At 46.3% G+C, this 24,992-nt stretch overlaps 2 protein-coding genes across 7 annotated transcripts; one reads left to right on the top strand and one right to left on the bottom strand.

The window, feature by feature from the left end:
* Positions 1-109: 109 nt before the first annotated feature.
* On the top strand, positions 110-24,992 carry LOC137348922 (gastrula zinc finger protein XlCGF49.1-like). Of its 6 annotated transcripts, none has more exons than XM_068014168.1 (4): positions 110-629; positions 16,075-16,190; positions 22,057-22,185; positions 23,105-24,992. In XM_068014168.1, the coding sequence occupies exon 4, from the start codon at positions 23,624-23,626 to the stop codon at positions 24,128-24,130; it is 507 nt and encodes a 168-aa protein (XP_067870269.1). In that variant the 5' UTR covers positions 110-629; positions 16,075-16,190; positions 22,057-22,185; positions 23,105-23,623; the 3' UTR covers positions 24,131-24,992. The 6 variants fall into 6 exon arrangements, with proteins under 6 accessions (XP_067870269.1, XP_067870268.1, XP_067870266.1 ...); XM_068014167.1 differs by lacking the exon at positions 110-629 and adding an exon at positions 13,887-14,054; XM_068014165.1 differs by lacking the exon at positions 110-629 and adding an exon at positions 14,094-14,224 and having other exon boundaries at positions 23,373-24,992.
* On the bottom strand, positions 6,393-7,082 carry LOC137348459 (zinc finger protein 664-like). Its single transcript, XM_068013766.1, has 2 exons — positions 6,729-7,082; positions 6,393-6,647 (listed from the first exon to the last, which is right to left on the bottom strand). The coding sequence occupies exons 1-2, from the start codon at positions 7,080-7,082 to the stop codon at positions 6,393-6,395; spliced, it is 609 nt and encodes a 202-aa protein (XP_067869867.1).

Raw genomic sequence — 24,992 nt, 5'->3', positions numbered from 1 at the left:
GGAGAGAGAGAGATGGACAGAGAGAGAGGAATAACAGAAAGGGGGGAGGGGTGGGGTGGTGGAGAGAGAGACACACACTCAGACATGGGGAGAGAGAGTCATAGTGACACAGACAGAGAGCAAAGAGACAGAGAGAGAGACACACACAAAGAGAGGGAGAGAGAGAGAAGTGGAGAAAGTGACACAAAGAGAGAGAGATGGGGAAGACAGAGAGGGGGAGGGAGAGACACAAAGAAAAAGAGGGGACAGAGAGAGACATAGACATGGGGAGAGAGAGTCATAGTGATGCAGTCAGAGAGGAAAGAGAGACAGAGACACATAGAGAGAGGGAAAGAGACATACAGACAGAGAGATGGGGAAGAGGGAGAGAGAGAGGGGGAGAAAGAGACATAGCGAGAGACACACACAGAAAGAGAGACTGAAGTAGAGAGAGAGAGATGGGGAAGAGGGAGAAAGACAGAGAGAGAGAGGGGGTAGTGAGAGCGCTCAAAATTACTCCTGACAGATGGACATCTATCCGGAATACTCCCATCACTACATCAAGTGTGAGGACAAACATTGACAACTTGTGCAAGTAAAAATAATGCCAGCTATCTCAGTAAATCAGTGTTCAACATAGTGACGAGAAAGTAAGTTAATAGATTAGTCTTCTCATTTAAAGCTTGTTCATAAAAATTCACATTTTTTGTTGTTTTGATGAAAAGTAAAATGCATTTTTAATGCCTTTATTTTTCTGAAATTTGCTCATCGACCCCCGATATCGGACAAAAATGGTAATGTGGCCTCTCACATGAAAAGACTGCAGTTTCTGACCTTCAGACCCAAAATACCAGCTTTTAAAAAACGGAGCTGTCAATTTCAACTGACAGTTGCTGCGAGCAGGAACTGCTGCTTCTGACCTTCGGGGCAGCTTCGTGGTTTTCCGGCCGGCTTTTAAAAAAAAAATCAGAACTGACAGTCTGGTGTTTAAAATTTAGTTCATCCTTCATAATTACATGATGTACTAACTGGATTAAATACTGAAATGTTGGAATGCTGAGGTCACGTTGGTAATTTTATACAAATGCATTGGTCCACCGTCTTGATGATCATCGAAGGTAAACAAAGGGAAAACAAATGGTTCTGCACATCTGAAGTGGTCTGGAAGCATTTGCATCCATTACAGATCATTTCCATTGTTATAATTACATGATTCTTTGTCAAAAAAGAAAATTCAGACTTTTTTGTCTTTGGCCATTAATTTTCAGACCTTTTGCTCTTTGGCCGCTCTCACCCCTAAAAATAAACCCTTTTAAAATGAATAAAGTCTGCATGAAAATAGCAGAGAGAGTTTACAGGAGCCTGTGAACTGCTCGTATAATTACACAACAGTCATTTGCTCTCCAGATAAAGTCGGACCTGCAACATGTTTCCAGGAATTCCTTGCATTATTGATGTGTGTGTTAGACATCAGGATAACTAAAAATACACGACTCGGAAGGGGGTGAGATCCCAGCCGGGATCACTCCCGCTGTGGAACTCCACCATGGACCCCGCTCAGGGATTGGGACCTCCAGGAGTGGACTGTAAGAAAGCTGGGTTGGGTTTCACTATCCTGACAGATATATGGTGAGGAACCAGAGGAATCCTTATGAAGGAACTCTCTGGGGTTTTACCTGCCAGTGTAGGTCTCGGGGTGGATGATGCCTGACTCCCCAAATTCTCTTACATTGAACCCAGTTTGGAACAAGATTAATTCAGTTTCCAAGAGAATACGGACAAATATCACCACAATTTTCTTTTAATCTTTCATGAGATTTGGGCATTGCTAGCAAGGCCAGTATTTGTTGACCATCCCTAGTTGCCCTTGAACGGAATGGCTTGTTAGGCCATTTCAGAGGGCAGTTAAGAGTCAGCCACATTGCTGTGGGTCTGGAGTCACATGTAGGTCAGACCAGGTAAGGACAGAAGATTTCCTTCCTTAAAGGACGTTAGTAAGCCAGATGGGTTTTTATGGCAATCGATGATAGTTTCATGGCACCATTACTGAGACTAGCTTTCAATTGCAGATTTTTTTATTAAGCACACAAAAGCAAAAGCTAAGAGATCTTTGGAAAAGAATAGAAAAAGCTTTTCCAGCTACATCAGGAGTCAAAGACATAGTCACATAAAGTTACAGAGAATTACAGTGAGCCAATAGAGTTACATCAAGTTAACAGCAGTGATTCGGAAAGATTTTTGGTTGAAGGACCCCTTTTCAAATGGATTAGTAATCACGGACCCCACACCTAAATTATCCTGTTAAAGGCACTTGCAGGGAAGTTTGCCAGTGCTGTCCGATATAGTGAACATTGATGTGATTGGTGATATGAAAATGTTTATCTTTCCTTCAGCTGAAAGGTAACCCGACAGGAAATATCCACTGAATCTCATTGTAAAATTAATTAAACAAGAAAATGATACATGTGAGTGTTAATTCAGCTTTATATCACCTCCCAGTGGAATGTCCTGTCCTGTCGATGCTGGGTCAGGCCCTGTCCAGGGGCCTGTCTCCCTCGCTCCGTGTTCCCTGCTCCATGTCCCCATTCCCTGCTCCATGGGCGGCACAGTGGCGCAGTGGTTAGCACCGCAGCCTCACAGCTCCAGCGACCCGGGTTCAGTTCTGGGTACTGCCTGTGCAGAGTTTGCAAGTTCTCCCTGTGTCTGTGTGGGTTTCCTCCGGGTGCTCCGGTTTCCTCCCACAAGCCAAAGACTTGCAGGTTGATAGGTAAATTGGCCATTATAAATTGCCCCTAGTGTAGGTAGATGGTAGGAGAATGGTGGGGATGTGGTAGAGAATATGGGGTTAATGTAGGATTAGTATAAATGGGTGGTTGTTGGTCGGCACAGACTCGGTGGGCCAAAGGGCCTGTTTCAGTGCTGCATCTCTAAATACATAAATAAAATTTAAAAAACCAGCCTCGATAACATGGGCCATCTTGACAGTCATGTGTGAGGAAGACAATGCTGGATCTGATTTGCTCCAAATTAAATTTTATGTTTCATATTTCACTCCAGGGGTCAGTTAGTTTCTTTAGGTTAGGATTATCATTAAAATGGCAACACACACTGTGTTCACCCATTGATCTCCCCAGATTCACCATCACCTCACAGCTGGTGTCACCTGTCTATGAAGAGGAGGTTGTTGTCCTGTCTAGAGCGGGGTTGACCAACATTTAGCCTGCGGGCCAACTTTCCAAAATGGGGTTTGGGGAGGGAATCTGCAATTGGATCCAACTGCTCTACACAAACATCAGTAGCGCAGTGTCAATCAACGGGTGGGAATCGGAAAGTTTCCCGATCCAATCTGGAGTCAGACAGGGCTGTCCTCTGTCCCCGGTCTTGTTTGTTTGCTGTATTGAACCCTTTGCTGAGTCTATCAGGAAGGATGCGAGCATAAGAGGGGTGACAATCCCAGGCAGCGGAGGCACTCAGGTCAAAACCTCCCTGTACATGGATGACGTCGCCGTCTTCTGCTCGGATCCGCTGTCCGTGCGCAGACTGATGAGCATCTGCGACCAGTTCGAACTGGCCTCGGGAGCCAAAGTTAACCACGGCAAGAGCGAGGCCATGTTCTTTGGGAACTGGGCTGACCGATCCTTTGTCCCCTTCACCGTCAGGTCAGATTACCTGAAGGTGCTGGGGATATGGTTCGGAAGGGCCGGGGCGTGCACCAAAACATGGGAGGAGCGAGTAGCCAAGGTACGACAAAAGTTGGGCATGTGGGGGCAGCGATCTCTCTCCATTGGGGGTAAGAACCTGGTCATCAGGTGCGAGGCGCTCACGTTGTTGCTCTACGTGGCGCAGGTCTGGCCCATACCCCACTCCTGCGCCGTGGCAGTCACCCGAGCCATTTTCCGCTTCGTCTGGGGATCTAAAATGGACCGGGTCCGGAGGGACACGATGTTCAAATCTCTGGACATGGGCGGGAAAAATGTACCCAACGTGGCCCTCATCCTGATGACCACCTTCGTGTGCGGCTGCATCAAGCTATGTGTCGATCCCCAGTACGCAAACTCCAAGTGTCACTACGTGCTGAGGTTCTATCTGTCCCCGGTGTTGCGAAGGATGGGCCTGGTCACATTGCCGCGGAACGCACCATGCAGTTGGGCGGCGCCGTACCACCTATCCTTCGTGGAGCAGTTTCTGCGGAAAAACACCTTTGACCACCGGTCCATCAGGCAGTGGTCTGCACGGAATGTCCTCAAGGCCCTACGGGAAAAGGAAACGGTGGATCCTGTCGGATGGTTCCCCGAGCAGACCGTCAAAGTCATTTGGCGGAATGCCTCATTACCAGAACTTTCAAACAAGCACCAAGACGTAGCTTGGCTGGTGGTGAGAAGGGCCCTCCCCGTCAGATCCTTCATGCATACCCGAAGTCTCGCCCCCTCCGCACAGTGCCCCCGCGTTGGCTGTGGTGGGGAAGAGACGGTCGCCCACCTCCTCCTGGAATGTGCCTTTGCAAAGCAGGTGTGGAAAGAGATGCAGTGGTTTTTGTCAAGGTTCATCCCAAGCAGCTCTGTAACACAGGAGTCTGTGCTCTACGGGCTGTTCCCAGGGACGCACACCGAGACAAACATCAACTGCTGCTGGAGGGCTATCAATTCGGTGAAAGACGCCCTTTGGTCTGCCCGAAACTTGCTGGTCTTCCAGCGCAAAGAGTTGTCCACCGCCGAATGTTGCAGACTGGCACATTCCAAGGTCCAGGACTACGTGCTGAGGGACGCACTAAAGCTTGGGGCAGCCGCAGCAAAGGCTCAATGGGGAAAGACCACAGTGTAAGGTTCCCCCACCAAGCTGGACTGAGGGGCTGGATCCATGGGAAACCCCTCGAACTGTATCGTTAATATTCTCAATTGCTGTAAATGTAAAACTGTAATTGACATGACAATTGTGAAACGGAAGGGTTGGGAAGAAACTCATGACAGTATTGAAGGAAACTGATCTCCCTTGCAATGTTTGTATTTTTTGGTGCTGTTTGGAAACTGTTTGGCAATGTAATTTTTACAGATTTTTATGAATAAAGTATATTTTGGAAATTAAAAAAAAAAAAAAAAATCTCTTTCTCCTCCCCTCCCCTCTCTGTCTCCCTCTCCCTCCTCTCTCTGTCTGTTTCTCCCCTGCCTGTCTCTCTCTTCCCCTCTCTCTGCCTCCTCCCCTTTGTTTGCCTCCCTTTCCCCATCTCTCTCTCCCCATCCTGTCTCTCTCTCTCTCTCTCTGTCTCACCACTCTCTCTCCCCTTCTCTTTCTCCCCCCCATCTCTCCCTCCTTCTCTGTCTCTCTCTCCTTCTCTGTCTTTCCCCCCGCACCGACTCTCTCCCCCATCTCTCTCTGTCTCTCTCCCCCTCTCTGTCTCCCCCATCACTCTGGCTCTCTCTTCCCCTCCCCTCCCCCCTCTCTCTGTCTCCGTGTTCCCTGCTCCCCTGAACAATATTCATCACCCGAAATGTTCACACACGTATTCACTCTCACACGCACACTCAAGATTGATAAAAAGACAAAGGGTAAGGGATGTTAAGTGTTCAAGGTGTAAAAGTCTGTTGTTTCAGGTAAAACCTGTGGGATACTCAAGGAAGGTGAGTTTGAAAGTTGCAGGCCTTTTTGCTGGTTGACTTGGATTTGCTGGGTTGAAGACGACAGTTCGAAGACGGTGCTGATTTCTTAATTCAGTTTTCACAGGTGAAGGAGTTGTTTAAAAGGCACTGTCTTTTCTCTGTTGCAGTTGGCTTCCAACTTGTCTCAGCAGGGTTCAACGGTATCAGCTGGAACTGATCTCTCTCTCTCTCAGCCTTGTGCTGGAATTCAAGATGTCTTTTGATGTTGACTTTGTAGCGACAGAGCCCAGACTGATGTTGATGACAGATGTTCTGAACTAGAAAGACCGCTTTTTCTTCAAAATGATAACCTTTAAAGGTGAACTCAAGTGTTAGTTTCGCCCATGTGACTTTAGGCGATAAGCTGGTACAATAGACTTTGATGGCCCCATTTTCATAAAATGGGGGCTGTTCATGCTCAATTGTGGTGAAGAGTAGCTGGAGATGTAGTGTCTGGGGAGTGCCTTTGTCTTAGCTCGCTTTGTGTATAATTCACATCCATGTGTGATAAGCTGCCTCATTTCCATGCGGGACTGAGTTAATTGATTTCTGTTCCAGCAGACATTGATGTGGATTTTAATGCAGGAGATGGTATGGGTCATGTGACTTGTCCTCCATTTTGTCGACAGTAAATGTACCAGTCTTTTAAAATTGTTATTTTTTGTAACTCTTCAGTTTAATTCTGTATTTTCATTGCTGCACTTCTCGTGAGTGTGATAACATGATTCAGTCCTGGATGTGATTAACAGCAGAATCCATTCACTGTAGTTACTTGTGAAGTCACTCATGTGTCAGCAGCTGGCACGAATGAGCAAATCTCTTCCCACACACAGAGCAGATGAATGGCTTCTCCCCAGTGTGACGTCGATGGTGTGTCAGCAGGGTGGATGAACAAGCAAATCCCTTCCCACAAAAGAAGCAGACGTAAATCCTCTCCCCAGTATGAATTCGCTGGTGTCTCAGCAGGTGGGATGACCGAGTGAATCCCTGCCCACACTCGGAGCAGGTGAACGGCCTCTCTCCAGTGTGAATACGCTAGTGTACAGTGAGGTTGCTTGATCGCTTGAATCCAGTTCCACATTGAGAGCAGCTAAACGGTCTCTCATCAGTGTGAACACGTTGATGGGACCTCAATTGAGAGGGATGTTTATAGCAATTCCCACAGTCTGGACATTTAAAAGGTTTCTTGCCAGTGTGAACTTGCCGGTGTTTCCGGAGGTTGGATGACCCAGTGAATCTCTTCCCACACACGGAGCAGGTAAACAGCCTCTCCAGGATCTGACTGTGTGGATGAGTTTCCAGCTCAACTGGATAATTGAATCCCTTTCCACAGCCCCCATATTTACACGGTTCCTCCCCGGTGTGACTGTGCTTGTGTCTCAACAGGCCACATGATCGGCTGAAACCTCGTCCACACACTGAACGCGTGTATGGTTTGTCTCCATTGTGATCGGTGCTTTTTCCTTCCATGCTCAAATTTCGATGATATTCAGGTTACGATAAGCCCAACAGAACATGATGTGATCTTTTGTTTTGAATTTCCTGACTGCAAATTCTCCCCTTCCAATACCCTGTGAAATTGATTTAAAACAGGAAAAAGGGAGTGTGAGAGAACTCACAAAAACACAAAGGCAGGTTGTGAAAGTGAGCTGAATGAATCTGTGGGGTAATGTATGGGGCCAGCCCTGGGAAAAAGTGACCATAGAAGCTGCTGGATTGTTGTAAAAAAAAACTAGTTCATTGATGTCCTTCAGGGAAGGGAACCTGCCACCCAGTCTGGACCTACACAAGACTCTGCCCTCTATGGGAGGACAGAGAGGGAGAGGTGGAAGAGGCAAGGAGCAAAGGAGAGGGATTTTATATATCTACAACACGAGCAGAGTAATTTTTTTTTTAAATTTCCAAAATATACTTTATTCATAAAAATCCGTGAAAAATACATTGCCAAACAGTTTCAAACAGCACCAAGTCAAAAATACAAACAGTGCAAAGGCGGTCCGTTTGCTTCATTACAATCATGAGTTGCCTCACAACCCTTCCATTTCACATTTGTCATGCCATAAACATTTTTACATTTTACAGCAAATGAAAATTTTTCCGATACAGTTCAAGGGGTTTCCCATGGATCCAGCCCCTCAGTTCAGCTTGGTGGGGGGACCTTACCCTGTGGTCTTTCCCCATTGAGCCTTTGCTGCGGCTGCCCCAAGCTTTAGTGCGTCCCTCAGCACGTAGTCCTGGACCTTGGAATGTGCTAGTCTGCAACATTCGGTGGTGGACAACTCTTTGCGCTGGAAGACCAGCAAGTTTCGGGCAGACCAAAGGCCGTCTTTCACCGAATTGATGGTCCTCCAGCAGCAGTTGATATTTGTCTCAGTGTGCGTCCCTGGGAATAGCCCGTAGAGACACAGACTCCTGTGTTACAGAGCTGCTTGAGATGAAGCGCGACAAAAACCACTGCATCTCTTTCCACACCTGCTTTGCAAAGACACATTCCAGGAGGAGGTGGGCAACCGTCTCTTCCCCACCACAGAGTAATGACAGAACCTACCAGACCCTCGAATTCCACCATCTAGAAGGACCAGGGCAACAGGTGTATGTGAACACCATCACCTCTAAGTTCCCTCCAAGCCACACACAGTCCTGACTTGTCTGACATCCAGTACTAGATGAACAGCCGTTTCCTCCAATTGAACATTGGGAAGAGCGGATTATTCCCACTCTGTTCAATTTTTCTTCTGTAAGCTTGTCATCTGATTTATGTCATCAAATGTATGGAGATTTTAATCGTTAAGAGAAATGGTGGACAGTTTTACGAAGCACAACACAGGAGGAGATTTAGCTGAATTGACATAAAGACAATGAGGAACACAATGTAACAATGCACAAACAATTGAAGGACTGGCTTAAAGGAATAACTGGGCAGACAGGGGATGTCACCATTAGAAAAAAGCGAGTCCCTGATTTCGATAAATACATTGGCATAAGAGTTAGGACAGTTTAGAGGTAAGGTTAATACTATCAACATTCAGAATAACAGAGACTATGAAGAAACAATGATCTCAAAGACGCAATCTTTTGCAGGTTGTATGGAGGGGTTCAAAGGGATTAAATGATAAATGTATTCTATGTCAGGCAATCAAATTAAAATATGGAACTCTTATGGGGATATGGATTGGTGTTAGGTGGGAAGATTTGGATCAGCGTATTACTCCAGGAAGCCTTGCAATCAGTGACATTATTTCCGAACTGATTCCTGTGATAGCAGCAATCCCATTGCTATCTATTGGTGTAAGACTGAAGGAAGTATTTAAAGCGGAGACCACAGGCATGTTGGGGGATGATGTAACAAAGAATTTGTGAACTATCCAAGGAGCTGAGTGAAGGGAAAGGAAGGGATGTGGAAAGCTCCAGACACTTTATGTTGTTCCGGGAGAAGTAGGGCCTGGTTATGCTGATGTCAGGTTTTATCAAGCGCACGGTCAGCCTGTGGTTTCACCCTGATGAAGAATCTTTGAATTGTACCATTCAAATCACTCGATGGGATTTTCAGAGGACCATATATCGTCTGTTTGGAGAGAGGAAGGTTTGTGTTACAGCTGATGAGAAGCAGCACAAACACACGCGGGGACATTTCCTGTCCCATCAGGTGGACAACACTTTGCCTCACAGCAACCAAGCTGACTAAAATCGGAACAAAGTGTTGCTGCCTGTAGGGGCCACAATGTTAGAAAAATTCAAGTAAACATGACCCTTCAGGGACTGCGAGCAGTTTTGACCATCCAATTCCACCCCTTTCTCTGAATCTTAAATCTATATTGAACAACATCTGGGACAGAGGCAATCACAAAAACAATAACAATGAGCGGTTTATTCCCACTCTGAGTGATCAGCCCCAGTGGGAGATAGGATACAATGCAGGACAACATCCCGGGATAATTACAGCCTCAGCTTTCCTCTTGGTTTTACAGATGATAATAATAACCCTTATATTGATGGTCTGTTTGATGCAGAGAGCTCAGAGACAGGTTACAAGGAGAAAAAATAGAATGGAAATGTTTGCACTGACCAGGTGATAAGCTTTGAGGTTACAAAAGGAAGAATCTTTTTGAGACTCGAGGTGGGGAATGTAGACAGAGGTAGTCGAGGTGGGGAATGTAGACAGAGGTAGTCGAGGTGGGGAATGTAGACAGAGGTAGGCGAGGTGGGGAATGTAGACAGAGGTAGTCGAGGTGGGGAATGTAGACAGAGGTAGGCGAGGTGGGGAATGTAGACAGAGGTAGTCGAGGTGGGGAATGTTGACAGAGGTAGGCGAGGTGGGGAATGTAGACAGAGGTAGGCGAGGTGGGGAATGTAGACAGAGGTAGGCGAGGTGGGGAATGTAGACAGAGGTAGGCGAGGTGGGGAATGTAGACAGAGGTAGTCGAGGTGGGGAATGTAGACAGAGGTAGTCGAGGTGGGGAATGTAGACAGAGGTAGGCGAGGTGGGGAATGTAGACAGAGGTAGGCGAGGTGGGGAATGTAGACAGAGGTAGTCGAGGTGGGGAATGTAGACAGAGGTAGTCGAGGTGGGGAATGTAGACAGAGGTAGGCGAGGTGGGGAATGTCGACAGAGGTAGGCGAGGTGGGGAATGTAGACAGAGGTACGCGAGGTGGGGAATGTAGACAGAGGTAGGCGAGGTGGGGAATGTAGACAGAGGTAGTCGAGGTGGGGAATGTAGACAGAGGTAGGCGAGGTGGGGAATGTAGACAGAGGTAGTCGAGGTGGGGAATGTAGACAGAGGTAGTCGAGGTGGGGAATGTAGACAGAGGTAGGCGAGGTGGGGAATGTAGACAGAGGTAGGCGAGGTGGGGAATGTAGACAGAAGTAGGCGAGGTGGGGAATGTAGACAGAGGTCGGCGAAGTGGGGAATGTAGACAGAGGTAGGCGAGGTGGGGAATGTAGACAGAGGTAGGCGAGGTGGGGAATGTAGACAGAGGTCGGCGAAGTGGGGAATGTAGACAGAGGTCGGCGAAGTGGGGAATGTAGACAGAAGTAGGCGAGGTGGGGAATGTAGACAGAGGTAGGCGAGGTGGGGAACGTAGACAGAGGTAGGTGAGGTGGGGAATGTAGACAGAGGTCGGCGAAGTGGGGAAGACCTGAATAATTCTAATGACTTTATTAAACATTTCTCAATAGTAAAGACACTTACACACATTAAAACTAAGAATCTGCAGGTTCAGAGAGGTCATATTAAGTATAAGATTAGAACCTGTGAACGGACATTCGTAGATTAATGATCTGAAAGGACAGACTTGAAGTATTTTAGAGACCAAGCCAGATGGTCAGGAGATAGACAATGCAAAGACATTATTAAGCCTCTCAGAAAGAGATGAGACATAAAGGTACAAACTGTAAGAAAAGCAATGATAGTATTGACTCACTAAAGAGAATTCCATCATTTACAAGATGACTTAATTGGTTAACGTGTTCTGTTTTAATAAAATATAACCAGAATGTGTTGACATGTTATCATGTTAGCGAGATATTACTAAAACCAAAAGGTTTCAATACGCGAAAGCTTGGGGCTCTTGGCTTGGGCTAGCTTCGAGCTCAGTAACCAGATTAGAATGATGCATTCACAGCTCTTTCTGAGGAGTCCTCTTGTGAGTATCCAATAATCTCATGGTCTCGGCATGGAGTGGGTTGTGTAACAGAAATAAAAGCATTAAACCAACATCTCACTGTTTCCCACTTTCCGAGCTTGTTTAAAGGGGTTCTCGATACAGATAATCCTGTAAAAACGCAGTGCGTATTTATCCTGTTAGGGGGTAAAGCACTAAAACCCTGTAACAATCTGAAACATATCCCAGGATCTCCAAAAAGCACTGCATTCGTTATCAGCGAATTTGTTTCCGCACAGGATGCAGGTGAATAGCCTCTCTCCACTTTGTATTTAAAGTTTTTGCAGCTGTGATAACTGATCGAATCCTTTTCCACACCAGGCCCACTACACACTCAGTCACACACGCAGATGAATGCCCTCTACGCAGTGTGAACTCGCTGGTGTTTCAAAAGTTTAAATGACCAATTGAATCCCTTCCCACACATGGAGCAGGTGAACTGACTCGCTCCATTGTGAACTCGCTGGTGTGCACTGAGGTTGTGTGATCGCCTGAACCTCTTCTCACAGTGAGAGCAACTGAATGGTCTCTCGTCAGAGTGAACTCTCTGGTGTCTAATCAGTTCCGTGGAGCTTTTAAAGCCATTCCCACAGTCAAAGCATTTATAAGGTCACTCCTCAGTGTGAACTCGTACATGTGCCAGCAGGTTGGATGAAGCAGCGAATTGCTTCCCACGTTCAGTGCAGGTGAATGGTCTCTCCCCATTGTGGACTCCGCTGCTGCATCTGGAGGCTGGATACATTTGCAAATTCTTTCCCACATATGGGGCAGGAGAGTGGCCTCTCCCTAGTGTGAATTTGTTGGTGTGTCCGTAGGTTGGATGAATTGATAAATCCCTTCCCACATTCGGAACAGATGAACGGCCTCTCCCCGGTGTGAACATGCTGGTGATTCAGCAGGTCAGTTGATTCTGTGAATCCTTTTCCACCCATGGAGTAAGAAAATGGCTTCTTCACTGGTGTGAGTGCACTGGTGTAACAGCAGACTGGATGACTGAGTGAATCCCTTCCCACATACGGAGCAGGTGAATCGCCTCTCCCCAGTGTGAATGCACGCTGTGTTTCCAGCTGGGATGGATAATTGAATCCCTTCCCACAGTCCCCACATTTCCATGGTTTCTCTGCGGTGCCGGTGTCCTTGTGCCTCTCCAGGTTGGATGATTAATTGAAGCCTCGTCCACAAACAGAACACGTGTGTAGCTTCCCCCCGCTGTGCATAGGGCAATGTTGTTACAGGCTGTGTAACTGGTTAAAGTTCTTTCCACAGTCAGTGCACTGGAACACTCTCACTCGGATGTAGGTATCTCAGTGCTTTTCCAGTCACCCCGATGTTTGAAATTTTTTCCCATAGTGATAACAGACAAACTTTTTGCCTTCCACATTCACAAGATGATGATATTCATGTACTGATGAATCAAGTGACAGCCAGGTTTTGATGTACTGTTGGAATTTGAGTTTGTTGTCTATAAATTCTCCCCTTCTAATACTCTGTAAAAGGAGTTTACAAAAGTCATCACTGTCAGTACAGGATAGAAAATCAAAACAGACAATTCTAGTTTCTATGGAACATTTTTTCCTCTCTTGTTCCCCCAAAGCTGTAAATCCCCATCCCACACACTCTCCCTCCTCCCTGTGCTGAAATCCAAACCCATCCCACCATCTGCACAAGTTCTTTCCTCCACTGCCAGCTTTCTCCCTCCCTCTACTCTGACTGGGTTCAGTTCTCCAGCCCTTGTGTTGCAGAGTGAGAATCAAATCAATGAGTCAATGATTTTCTCCCCTCATCACTGGGACCCTGAAGCCCCGCCCACTGTGTGTCATCACCAAGATGGCCACGCATGTGCTCTGCTGCCCACTCAACCAAGATGGTAACTGTTGACCTGGACCTTTTTTAAAAATTAATTAATGGGATGTGGGCGTCACTGACCAGGCCAGCATTTATTGTCCATCCCTAATTGCCCTTGTGAAGGTGTTGGTGAGATGCCTTCTTGAATTGCTGCAGTCCATGCGAGGTAGGTACACCCACATTACTCTTCGGGAGTTCCAGGATTTTGACCCAGCGACAGTGAAGAAACGGCGATACAGTTCCAAGTCAGGATGGTGTGTGGCTTGGAGGGGAACCTGCAGGTGGTGGTGTTCCCATGTGTTTGCTGCCCTTGTCCTTCGAGTTGGTCATGGTCACGGGTTTGGAAGGTGCTGTCTGAGGAGCCTTGGTGCATTGCTGTAATGCATCTTGTAGATGGTACACACTGCTGCCACTGTGCGTCGGTGGTGGAGGGTATGAATGGGGGTGCCAATCAAGCGAGCTGCTTGATGTTGATAGTGGGGGATTCAGCGATGGTAATGCCGTTGAATGTCAAGGGGAGATGGTTAGATTCTCTCTTGTTGGAGATGGTCATTGCCTGGCACTTGTACGGTATGACTGTTACTTGCCACTTATTAGCCCAAGCCTGGATATTGTCCAGCTCTTGCTGTATTTCTTTCGGGCCTGCTTCAGTATCTGAGGAGTGGTGAATGCTGCTGAACATTGTGCAATCGTCAGCGAACATCCCCACTTCTAACTTTATGATTTTCCCTGGAAAAAGTCTCGCAGCTGCAAACGCGGGATCTGGAGGTTCCTGTTCGGGGCTTGCGGCCTCAACTGGGTGTTTCTGAAGCCTCTCCGCCGACTCTCATCCGCTGCAAAAGCATTTCCTGCACTCGATGGACTCTGAACAAAGTGACACTGCGCATGCGCGCTGGCCTCCTGCGGACCCGTTCACTTCCCCCGGTTAAATGTTGGGTAAGTTCTGCCTGACCGCAGCTGGTCCGTATTGCGCATGTCGGGGGCGCGCGCGTGCGTGGAGGATATTTTTTCCGCATGGAGAAGTTCGAACGGGAAACGGTTTAACGGTCGCCGGCGTCGCCATGGCTGCGGGGGGCGTGGCTTGGTAACGGCGCGCGCCGGCGCAGGTGAGCCATCGAGCTCGAGCTGAGCAGCAGCAGGTGAAGCGGCCAGGAGCAAGGCCGCGGAGAGAGCCTGGGGCTCGAGTGGCAGGCGGCAGCCGTATCTCCTGGGGAGGACGCCACTCTGACTGGGGCCACCCAAAACGAGGAAACACGGGGATTTTAATGTCACAGCCTTTGAGGGGGAGGCAATGGGTGCGAGAAAACCTGTAGATAATTACTGTAAAAAGGCAGGAAGGTAACAGCTTCAGACAGAGTGAGAGTTTGGGATTTTCCAAATTCCATTGTGGAAGTTTGAACTCATTATGAGCAGGTACAGGTTAAAGGCCCGATTTTCTGGAGCCTCTTAAAGCAACCCTCAATACTGTATGGTACCTCCAGTGAGAGTCGTGGAGTTATCCAGCACAGAAACAGGCCCATCGTGTCTGTGCCGGGCATCAAGCCGATCTATTCTAATCCCATTTTCCAGCAGTTGTCCCATAGCCTTGTATGCTATGGCGTTTCAAGTCCTCATCTAAATACTTAAATGTTATGAGGGTTCCGTCCTCTACCACCCCTTCAGGCAGTGCGTTCCAGATTCCAACCACCCTCTGAGGGGAAAAAAAATGCTTCCTCAAATCCCCTCTAAACCTCCTGCCCTTTACCTTAAATCTGTGTCCCCTAGTTATTGACCCCTCTGCTAAGGGAAAAAGTTTCTTCCTATTTATCCTATCAATGCCCCTCATAATTTTGTATACCTCAATCGGGTCCCCCCTCAGCCTTCTCTGCTCTAAGGAAAACAAGCCTAGCCTATCCAGTCTCTCTTCATAGCTGAAATGCTCCATCCCAGGCAACATCCTGGTGAATCTCCTCTGCACCCTCTCCAGGGCAATCACATCCTTCCTATAGTGTGCTGCCCAGAACTGTACACAGTACTCCAGCTGTCGCATCAGTATATGAAATTACAAGTGCAAAGCCTCCCATTCCATGGGAAAGCTCAAGAACAGTAAAATACAAAAGTAAAACAGTCAAGTAAAATCCCTTTTCCCATATTTATGTTGGCCAAGGGTAGTGCTTCCCCTCCCCACACTTCCATCAGTTTTGCCATAACACTGCCCTCCCAAAGTATCACCCGTCGCATTGGTTACACCCATTGGGTTTCTGTATTGGGAAGGTAGAAGTAGAAGTTCGCTTTGCTGAGCTTGCACTAAACACAGCCGTTAAAAAGTCATGAACAATTCAGGAAAAAGTTATGTGAGAAAACCCTGGTTGATAATTACTGAGCTTGGATGGGTTTTGGTGTCTCCAGTGCGTGGGGTTCAGATTTTCCACCAGTCCCTTTGAGGAAAGGACTGGCTGCAAGTTTTTACTAATTCATTCTTGGGATGTGGGCATCGCTGGTAAAGCTGGCATTTATTACCCTGTCCCTAGTCACCTCTTGAGAAGGTGCTGGTGGTGGGCGGCCGCCTCCTTGCACCGGTTTCATACGACTGAGTGGCTCGTTCGGCCACTTCAGGGGCAGTTAATAGTCACCCATGTTAGTGTAAGACTTAAGTCACACATACAGGGCCAGACTGGGTAAGGACAGCAGGTTTCCAACCCTCGAGGAGCATTAACAAACCAATTTCACGCTAATTGTGAAAAACTGGACTGTACCTTTATCCCTTTGCTGTTTGTGGGATCTTGCTGTGGGCAGCTTGGGCTGCCCACATCAACCTACATTACAAGAGTGAGTACACATTTTAAAGACGCTTAATTGGCTGTAAAGCACTTTGGAACACCCTGAGGTCGTGAAAGGTGCTGTATAAATGAACGTTCTTGGGAAATCCAACAGCTTCATGGTCACTTCTACTGACAACCAGCTTTTGTACTTCCAGATATTTTCTTCCAATTCTCAAACTGCTGTGGTAGAATTCAAACTCACGCCTTCTGGATTAATGTAACAGGACCACGACTGAGTGCTGTGTGACAGAGTGTTTAATTCAGGAATTCAGTAAGTGTGGGAATTTCAAATGTTCATCCCTTTCTAAAATCTAGTCAAGTTTCCATATAGCATTTAACTTAACATTAAATTGTAGTTCCTTTCAATCTTAGTCAATGGTAAACAAGCTGCCTGCTAGTGTCAGCTGTACAGTTGGTTCCTTAGGCAGCTAGTTAGAACTGGTTCCCTGGTCAGCAGGGCCTGACTCAGGTCTCTGGAATTCTAGCTAGTATAAATACAGGAGATTTTACTATCGCACAAAGTATGTAGCACAAAGTTCTGCTCGACTGCGAGACAGAGAGCTGAACTCGGGAATTTGGTGCCGTGAGGGAGAAGGTGCTGTTCTGGTTTTTTACAGAACAAGTATTTTATTAAACTAGTTAAACTGCAAATTATCAGTGATATTTCTAAACTTGAAACCTAATTAGTTAAATAAAACACAATAAAGATGGCACGGCAGGTGATTTGTTGCAGCTGTAGCATGTGGGAGCTGGTGAATACTAGTGTGATCCACTGCAACCACATCTGCAGTTAGTGTCCGAAGCATGAGGAACCTCGGCTCAGAGTTGATGCGCTAGAATCCAAGATTCAGCACTGCGATGCATCAGGGAGGGGTAAGTCACCTGGACGCTTTGTTCCAGGAGGCAGCCACACCCCTTAGGCTAGGTACTTCAAATTTGGTCCATGGTCAGGGGCAGGAGGATGTGACTGTGAAGGAGACAGGTATGGGGACCCAGAAAGTTGCAATGGAGGAGCCTTAGCCTTTGCACTGTCCAACAGATTCAACGTTGTTGCACCTTGTATGTTCAAGAACAGGGACTGCAAACTGACCACAGCACTGTGCTGCAGGGGACCATTCAAGTGGGGGAGTAAAAAGGAATGTAGTAGGGGACAGTATTGTTAAGGATGCTGTTCTTTGCAGCTGAGAGTGTGAGCCCCAAAGGCTGTGTTGCTTGCCTGGTGCCTGGGTTAAGGACAGCTCTTCAGGGCTGGAGAGGAACTTGGAGTGGGAGGGGAAGGATCCAGTTGTCGTGGTCCATGTGGGTACCAACGACATAGGTAGGACTTAGAAAAAGGGAGTACAAACAGCTCGGGGCTAAATTAAAAAGCAGAACCCCAAAGTAATAGTCTCTGGTCCATGAAGAAATTGGCTTCGGATCATTACGATCAGAGAGTTGAATGCGTGGCTCAAAGATTGGTGTGGGAGAAATGGGTTTCGATTCATGGGGCACTGGCACCAGTACTGGGGAAAGAGGGAGCTGTATCATTGGGACGGCCTTCACCTGAACCATGATGGGACCAGTGTCCTGGCAAATTGTATAACTAGGGCTGTAGAGAGGGCTTTAAACTAAATAGTTGGGGTGGGGGGAGGGTTCAGGTGAGGGGAAATTTAGAAAGTTAATGAAAAAGTACAAGACGATATTGCAGGGTAGCAATACAGGCAATGATAACCAGAGTGTAACAGGAAGGGATGGAGAGTAAGAGTACACCAGCAAATAAAGTCAGAGTAGGGAAAAATGGTAATAAGACAATTAAAGGCCCTTTATCTGAATGCATGCAGCATTCATAACAAGGTGGATGAATTGATATCATACCCATTTATTTCAGTTTGTTCTATGATAGCCATTTCAGAGACATGGTTGCAAGGTGACCAAGGCTGGGACCTAAATATTCAAGAGTATTTGCCATTGCAAAAGGATCGGAAGAAAGGAAAAGGAGGTGGAGTAGCTCTGTTAATAAAGGATGTGTTTAGTACAGTAGAAGATCAAGATGTAGAATCAGTTTGGGTAGAGATAAGAAATAGCAAAGGAAAGAAGTCACTGGTGGGAGTAGTTTTTTTTATTCGTTCGTGGGATGTGGACGTTGCTGGCAAGGCCAGCGTTTAATGCCATCGATAATTGCCCTCGAGAAGGTCTTGGTGTGTAGGTGCACCCATAGTGCTGTTAGGAAGTGAGTTCCAGGATTTTGACCCAACGACAGTGAAGGAACCGTGATATAGTTCCAAGTCAGGATGATGTGTGGCTTGGAGGGGAACTTGGTAGGTGGTGGTGTTCTCATGCATCTGCTGCCCTTGTCCTTCTATGTGGTAGAGGTGCTGTCAAAGGAGCCTTGGTGAGCTGCTGCAGTGCATTCGTATACAGTACACACTGCTGCCACTGTGCGTTGGTTGAGAGAGTGAATGTTGAAGGTGGTGGGTGGGGTGCCAATCAAGCGGGCTGCTTTGTCCTGGATGATATCAAGCTTCTTGAGTGTTGTTGGAGCTGCACTCATCCAGGCAGGTGGAGAGAATTCCATCACACTCCTGACTTACGAACATATGAATTAGGAGCAGGAGTAGGACACTCGACCCCTTGAGCCTGAACTGATGACTCCATATTTCCAACTACCCCCGATAACCTTTCACCCCCTTGCTTATCAAGTATCTTGTGTCTTGAAGGTGGTGGACCGCCTTTGGGGAGACAGGAGGTGAGTTACACGCTGCAGAATTCCCAGCCTCTGACCTGCTCTTGTAGCCGCAGCATTTATGTGGCTGATCCAGTTCAGTTTCTGGTCAATGGTGACCCCCAGGAGGTTGATATTGGGGGATTCAGCGATGGAAATGCCATTGAACGTCAAGGGGAAATGGTTAGATTATCTCTTGCTTGATATCGTAATTGCCTGGCATTGTTGTCAAGATCTTGCTGCATATTTGTGTTTATAGGCTCCATAATACTGTAGGACAGAATATGAATCAAAAAATCCTGGTGGCTTGTAGGAAAGGTACTGCAATAATTGTTGGTGATTTTAATCTTTATATAGATTGGACTAATCAAATTGACAAAGTAACCTGGAGGATGAGTTCATAGAGTATATTGGGGGCAGTTTCTTGGAACAATATGTTATGGACTGTTTTCCTTGGAGTCGAGAAGGCTGAGAGGTGATTTGATAGAGGTATTCAAAATCATGAGGGGTCTGAACAGAGTAGATAGAGAGAAACTGTTCCCACTCGTAAAAGGATCGAGAACGAGAGGGCACAGATTTAAAGTATTTGGTAAGAGAAGCAAAAGTGATATGCGGAAAAATGTTTTCACGCTGCAAATGGTTAAGGTCTGGAATGCACTGCCCGAGAGTGTGATGGAGGCAGGTTCAATTGAAGCATTCAAAAGGGAATTAGACAGTTATATGAAAAGGAAGAATGTGCAGGGTTACAGGAAGAAGGCAGGGGAATGGAACTGAGTGAATTGCTCTTTCAAAGAGTCGGTGTAGACATATGGGCCGAATGGCCTCCTTCTGCACTGTAACTATTCTGTGATTCTGGAACCAACCCGGGAGCAGGCTGTTTTAGACCTGGTAATGTTTAATGAGACAGGATTAATAAATGACTTCATAGTAAAGGATCCTCTCGGCAAGAATGATCATAACATGTTAAAAATTTCACATTCAGTTTGAAGGTGAGGAGTTTGGATCTGAAACTAGTGGCCTAAACTTAAATAAAGGCAATTAGCAGGGAATGAAGACAGTTGGCTAAAGTGTACTGGGAAAATAAGTTAAAAGGTAAGAGAGTTGAGAAGCAGTGGCAGACATTTAGGGAGATAGTTCATAGCTCTCAACATGATATATTCCATTGAGAAAGAAAGACTCTGTGAAGGATGGACCATCTGTGACTCAGGAAGTTAAGGATGGTATGAAATTGAAAGAAAAGGCATACGAAGATTAGTGGTAGGCCAGAAGATTGGGAAAATTTTAGAAACCAGCAGAGGATGACTGCAAGGAAAGGGTGAAGTTAGAATATGAGAGTAAACTCGCAAGAAATATAAACGCAGACAGTAAAAGCTTTTCCAAATATATCAAAAGAAAGAGAGTATCTGAAGTATGTGTTGGTCCCTTAGAGGATGAAACTGGGAATTAATAATGTGAAACAAGGAAATGGCAGAGACTTTGAATATTTTGTATCTGTCTTCACAGTAGAAGATACAAAAAACATTACAAGAATCACAGAAAATCAAGAGGCAAAAGTGAGGGAGGAACTTAAAGCAATCACTATCACTGGAGAAAAATTACTTGGAAAACTAATGAGACAAAAGGCTGAGATGTCCCCTGGACCTGATGGCCTGTATCCCAGGGTCTTAAAAGAACCGGCTGCATTGGTTTTAACCTTCCAAAATTCCCTAGATTCTGGAAAGGTCCCAGCAGATTGGGAAACAGCAGACGTAACACCTCTATTCAAGGAAGGGGGCGACAGAAAGTGGGAAACTATAGGCCAGTCGCCTAACATCTGCCATTGGGAAAATGCTAGAATCCATCATTAAGGAAAGGGTAGCAGGAAATTTAGAAAATCATAATGCAATCAGGCAGAGTCAACATGATTTTATGAAAGGGAAACCATGTTTGACAAATTTATTAGAGTTTTTTGCAGATGTAACAAGCAGGGTGGATAAAGGGGAACCAGTACATGTGCGTTTACTGTTGGAGCTTATTCACACTACAGGAGCCCAGTCCGCAGGCGCGGTGCTGGACTGTATCTGGAGCATGCGCAGTGTCACTTTGATCAGAGCTGTGCGAGTGCTGGAGACGCTTTTGCAGCGGAGTTGGCGGGGCGCTGGGGAGGAATGGAGCAGGTGGGGAGGCTTCAGAACCACCTGGTGTAGGCCGCAAGCTCCGAATAAGAACCTCCAGGTCCCGTGTTTGCAGCACTGGGGCTATTTACCGGGAACAGGCTCTGGTAAAGGGGCACCCCTTGGTTGAGCGGGGAACAAAGCGCATGTGCGGCGGTACAGAGTGGGCGGGGCTTCAGGGTCCCAATGACCTGAATGGAAACTTATTGACAGGACACCACTCGCGCATGCGCGGTTTTCCCAGACCTCGTTCACTGTTGCCAGGATTGTTTTGCGCAGGCACAGATGGTCTGTGGTGACGTCTTCACACTGCGGCAATTGCTTGATGACGTCATCCCACTCACCGGGTGGTTCCTCATTGGCAGCATTTTTGAAACCTCTGACTCCAGGGTTTCTGAGATCTTTCCAGCTGCAGGCTCCAGCAGGAGGTTTTAAATTTGAAAACAGTGAAATATTATTTTCGAACATTTATCTACAATTTCGAACTTTTCGTGCGAATCTGTGTTATCTGTGAGTGGTTCCATGGCTTTGATGGGCACCTTTATTGTGGATCTAAATCCATGTCCATCCATTGCTCAGTTTCACCTCTGCCCTCCCTAATTGCCTCTCTGCCATTGTCTAACTTCCTCTTCCACTAATAATGGCTTTATTTTAGAGGTGTTTGATATTTTACTGTTACTTCCCCCGAGCATGCCCTGCAGGATTACCAGCTTTATCTTCCCACATCTTTCATGGTCAGGAATTGTTTTTCCTGCTCTATAGTCAATTTCTCTTCCACTTCTGAGCTTATATTGACCATCAAATTCTGCACCATTTTTATTCCCTGTAATTAATTCTGCACACCCTGAAATACTAACTCTGTTTCTTTCTCCACAGATGCTGCCTGACTTGCTGAGTATTTCCATCACTTTCTCTCTTTATTTCATATTTCCAGCATCCGCAGTATTTTGCTTTTGTTTTATTGCAGGCGTTGCTCACTGAACCGAGTCCAGTGATACAGACGGACCAGTTAAGAGCTGATTTATATCAGGGTGGGTGTTGGATGTAGGTTTTTCTTTTTTGTTGCATCACTTTGAGCTGGAGAGGAGATGGAGGAGAAGCTGCTGGATTTAATCGCAAGTACTTGTGAGCCCAGTCGGGCCCAACAATTTTCAGGGGTGGTTGATTCTGGGGGAGATTAGGTTGCTAAAGAAACATTGTCTGTACAATGATTTCGGAACAAATATTTCTGTAGAGGCTTTTAATCCATTTTACATATCCAGATTTTTTCACTTCATTCTCAGGAAATGGGTGTCACTAACCAGACCAGTATATATTGTGAATTACCAGTTGCACGTCGAGAAGCTGATGATGGGCCGCTTTCTTGACCCGTTGCAGTTCATGTGGTGACGATGCTCCCACAATGCTGTTAGGTAAGGAGTTTCAGGATTTTTACTCCGGAATGATGAAAAGATGGCGATAAAGGTCCAAATCAACAACAACAACTTGTATTTATGTAGTACCTTTAACATCATAAAACGTTCCAAGACATTTCACAGAAGTGTTATAAAACAAAATTTGACACAAAGCCACAGAACAAACTATTAGGGCAGATGACCAAAAGCTTTGTTAAAGAGGTAGGTTTAAAGTAGCATCTTTAAGGAGTAAAACGAAGTAGAGAGGCGGTGAGGTTTAGGGATGGAAGCAGCAGAGGCAATTTTACATTGGTTTAGTGGAACTTCCTGGCCTTTGTACACAATGCCACTAATTATAAAGTCCAGATTCCATTTATACTTTATTAACTGCTTTGTTAACCTGTCCTGCCACCCTCAAAGATCTGTGCACAAACAACCAGGCCAGATACAATATGTTGAGAGGAGGTGAAGAGGAAAATAAGACTGGCAAAGAGAGAATATGAAAATAGAATAGGAACCCAAAAATCCTCTACCAGCATGTATATAGTCAACAGGTGGTGGGCCTATTGGGTACAATGAGGGTAATGTATGCTTAGACGCACAGGGAAAGGCTAGAATACTTAATGAGTACTTTCTATCAGTGTTTACGAAAGAAGAGGATGTGTGACAAAATATCAGTAGAAGCAGAAATAGTAGAGGTAATGGATGGGGTGAAAATGGATAGGCAGGATGTACTGGAAAGGCTCGCTACACTTAGAGTGGGTAAGTTGCCTGTTCAAATGGCTTGCTTTCCAGATTGCTGAAGGAGGTGGGAGTGGTGATTGTGCAAGGGCTTGCCATATTCTTCCAATCTTCTTCAGATAAAGGGGAGGTGCCAGAGGAGTGGAAAATGGCAAATGTGTATTCTATGTCATTCTACATAATCTCCTTTCACAAGGGAGGATTTGCACATGGGAAACTCAAATCAAACATCACATCAAGATCTGACCGAGTCACTCGATCATCAGAACCTGAATATCATCATCCTTTGAATGTGGAAGGAGAAATGTTTGTCTGTTTTGTCTGCGGGAAAAGATTTCAAACATCAGTGTGACTGGAAAAGCATTGAGACACACACACACCCGCGTGAGAGTGTTCCAGTACACTGACTGGGGAAAGAACTTTAACCAGTCACACAGCCTGAAAAAAAATCATACCATTTACAGGTGGTGTTAAACCGTACACATGTTCTGTGTGTGGACGAGGATTCAACTGATTCTCCAACCTGGAGAGACACAAGGATATCTGCAACACGGAGAAACCGTGGAAATGTGGGGACTGTGGGAAGGGATTCAAATACCCGTGCCTGCTGGAAGCTCATCGACGTAGTCACAGTGGGGAGAGGCCATTCAACTGCTCCGCGTGTGGGAAGGGATTCACTCAGGCATCCCACCTGCTGCAACACAGTGGGTTCACAATGGGGAGAGACCGTTCACCTGCTCCGTGTGTGGGAAGGGATTCTCTAATCCATGCACCCTGCTGCCACACCAACTTGTTCACACAGATAAGAGAGCTTTTAAATGTTCTGACTGTGAGGAGATTTAAAAGTAAAAACGACCTGCTGCAACACCAGCGTACTCACTCTGGGGAGAGGCCGTTCACCTGCTCCGTGTGTGGGAAGGGATTCACTCAGCCGTCCCACCTACACGCACACCAACTTGTTCACACTGATGATAGACCTTTTTATTGTTCTGACTGTGAAAAGAGCTTTAAAAGTAAAAACGACCTGCTGCAACACCAACGTGCTCACACTGGGGAGAAGCCGTTCACCTGCTCTGTGTGTGGGAAGGGATTCTCTCGGTCGTCCCGCGTTCTGAGACACCAGCAAGTTCACACTCGGGAGAAGCCGTTCAGCTGCTCCTTGTGGGAAGGGATTCACTCAGTCATCCCACCTCCAAGCGCACCAATTTGTTCACACAGATAGGAGACCTTTTAAATGTTTTGACTGAAAAGAGATTTAAAAGTAAATTTGAGCTGCTGCAACACCAACCTACTCACACTGGGGAGAGGCCATTCACCTGCTCCGTGTGTGGGAAGGGATTCACTCGGTCGTCCTGTGCTCAGACACCAGCGAGTTCACACTGAGGAGCAGCCATTCACGTGCTCTGTGAGTGGGAAGGAATTTGCTAATTCAAACAATCTGCCGAGACACCAGTGAGTTCATCAGTGACTGCAAGCTTGGATTCTGCTGTTATTGCTGCTGTTAATCACATCCAGGGCTGAATCCTGACCGGAAGCCTGTTTCCAGTCTGATTTCCACAGGGCTCTGTACCAAGCCACTTGCTTCTCGTGGTATATATCAATGATTTGGACTTGTGTAAGGGGTCATGATGAAGTTTTCAGATGATAGAAAAATTGGTCGTTTGGATGACCGTGAGGGAGAAAGCTGTAGACGGCATGGACTGGTCACATGGGCAGAAAATTGGCAAATGGAATTCCACTGGGGAAGTGTGAGATAATGCATTTGAGGAGGGCAAACAAGACAAGGGAATAGACAGTAAATGGTAGGTTCCTGCAAAATGTAGAGGAACAGAAGGATCTTGGAGCACAAGTCCACAGATACCTGAAGGACAGGTAGATAAGATGGTCAAGAAGGCGTATAAAATGCTAATTCGACCCCCACAGCAAGGGAGCTGTATACTGATCTAGTCTCCACATTAATGAACTGTAGAGTAAGACTAGATCAATTAATTAACATAAAACTAAAGCCAATTTGCTGATTTATCATATAATTACAGACAGTGTTCAATTAATCAGAACAAGAAATGTTGGAACCACTCAGCAGG

This window comes from Heterodontus francisci, chromosome 34, assembly GCF_036365525.1.
Source record: "Heterodontus francisci isolate sHetFra1 chromosome 34, sHetFra1.hap1, whole genome shotgun sequence".
NCBI classification, from domain to species: Eukaryota; Metazoa; Chordata; class Chondrichthyes; order Heterodontiformes; family Heterodontidae; genus Heterodontus; species Heterodontus francisci.
This window is presented reverse-complemented; position numbering and strand designations above follow the sequence as displayed.

Excerpts from the sequence above, each read along its gene's own strand:
- LOC137348459 (XM_068013766.1), bottom strand. The coding sequence starts at position 7,082 with ATGGAAGGAAAAAGCACCGATCACAATGGAGACAAACCATACACGCGT. Across the intron at positions 6,648-6,728 it reads AATTGAGGTCCCATCAACGT|CGTATTCACACTGGAGAGAG; the intron begins GTTCACACTGAT and ends ACTGTACACTAG.
- LOC137348922 (XM_068014168.1), top strand. The coding sequence starts at position 23,624 with ATGGGGAGAGACCGTTCACCTGCTCCGTGTGTGGGAAGGGATTCTCTA.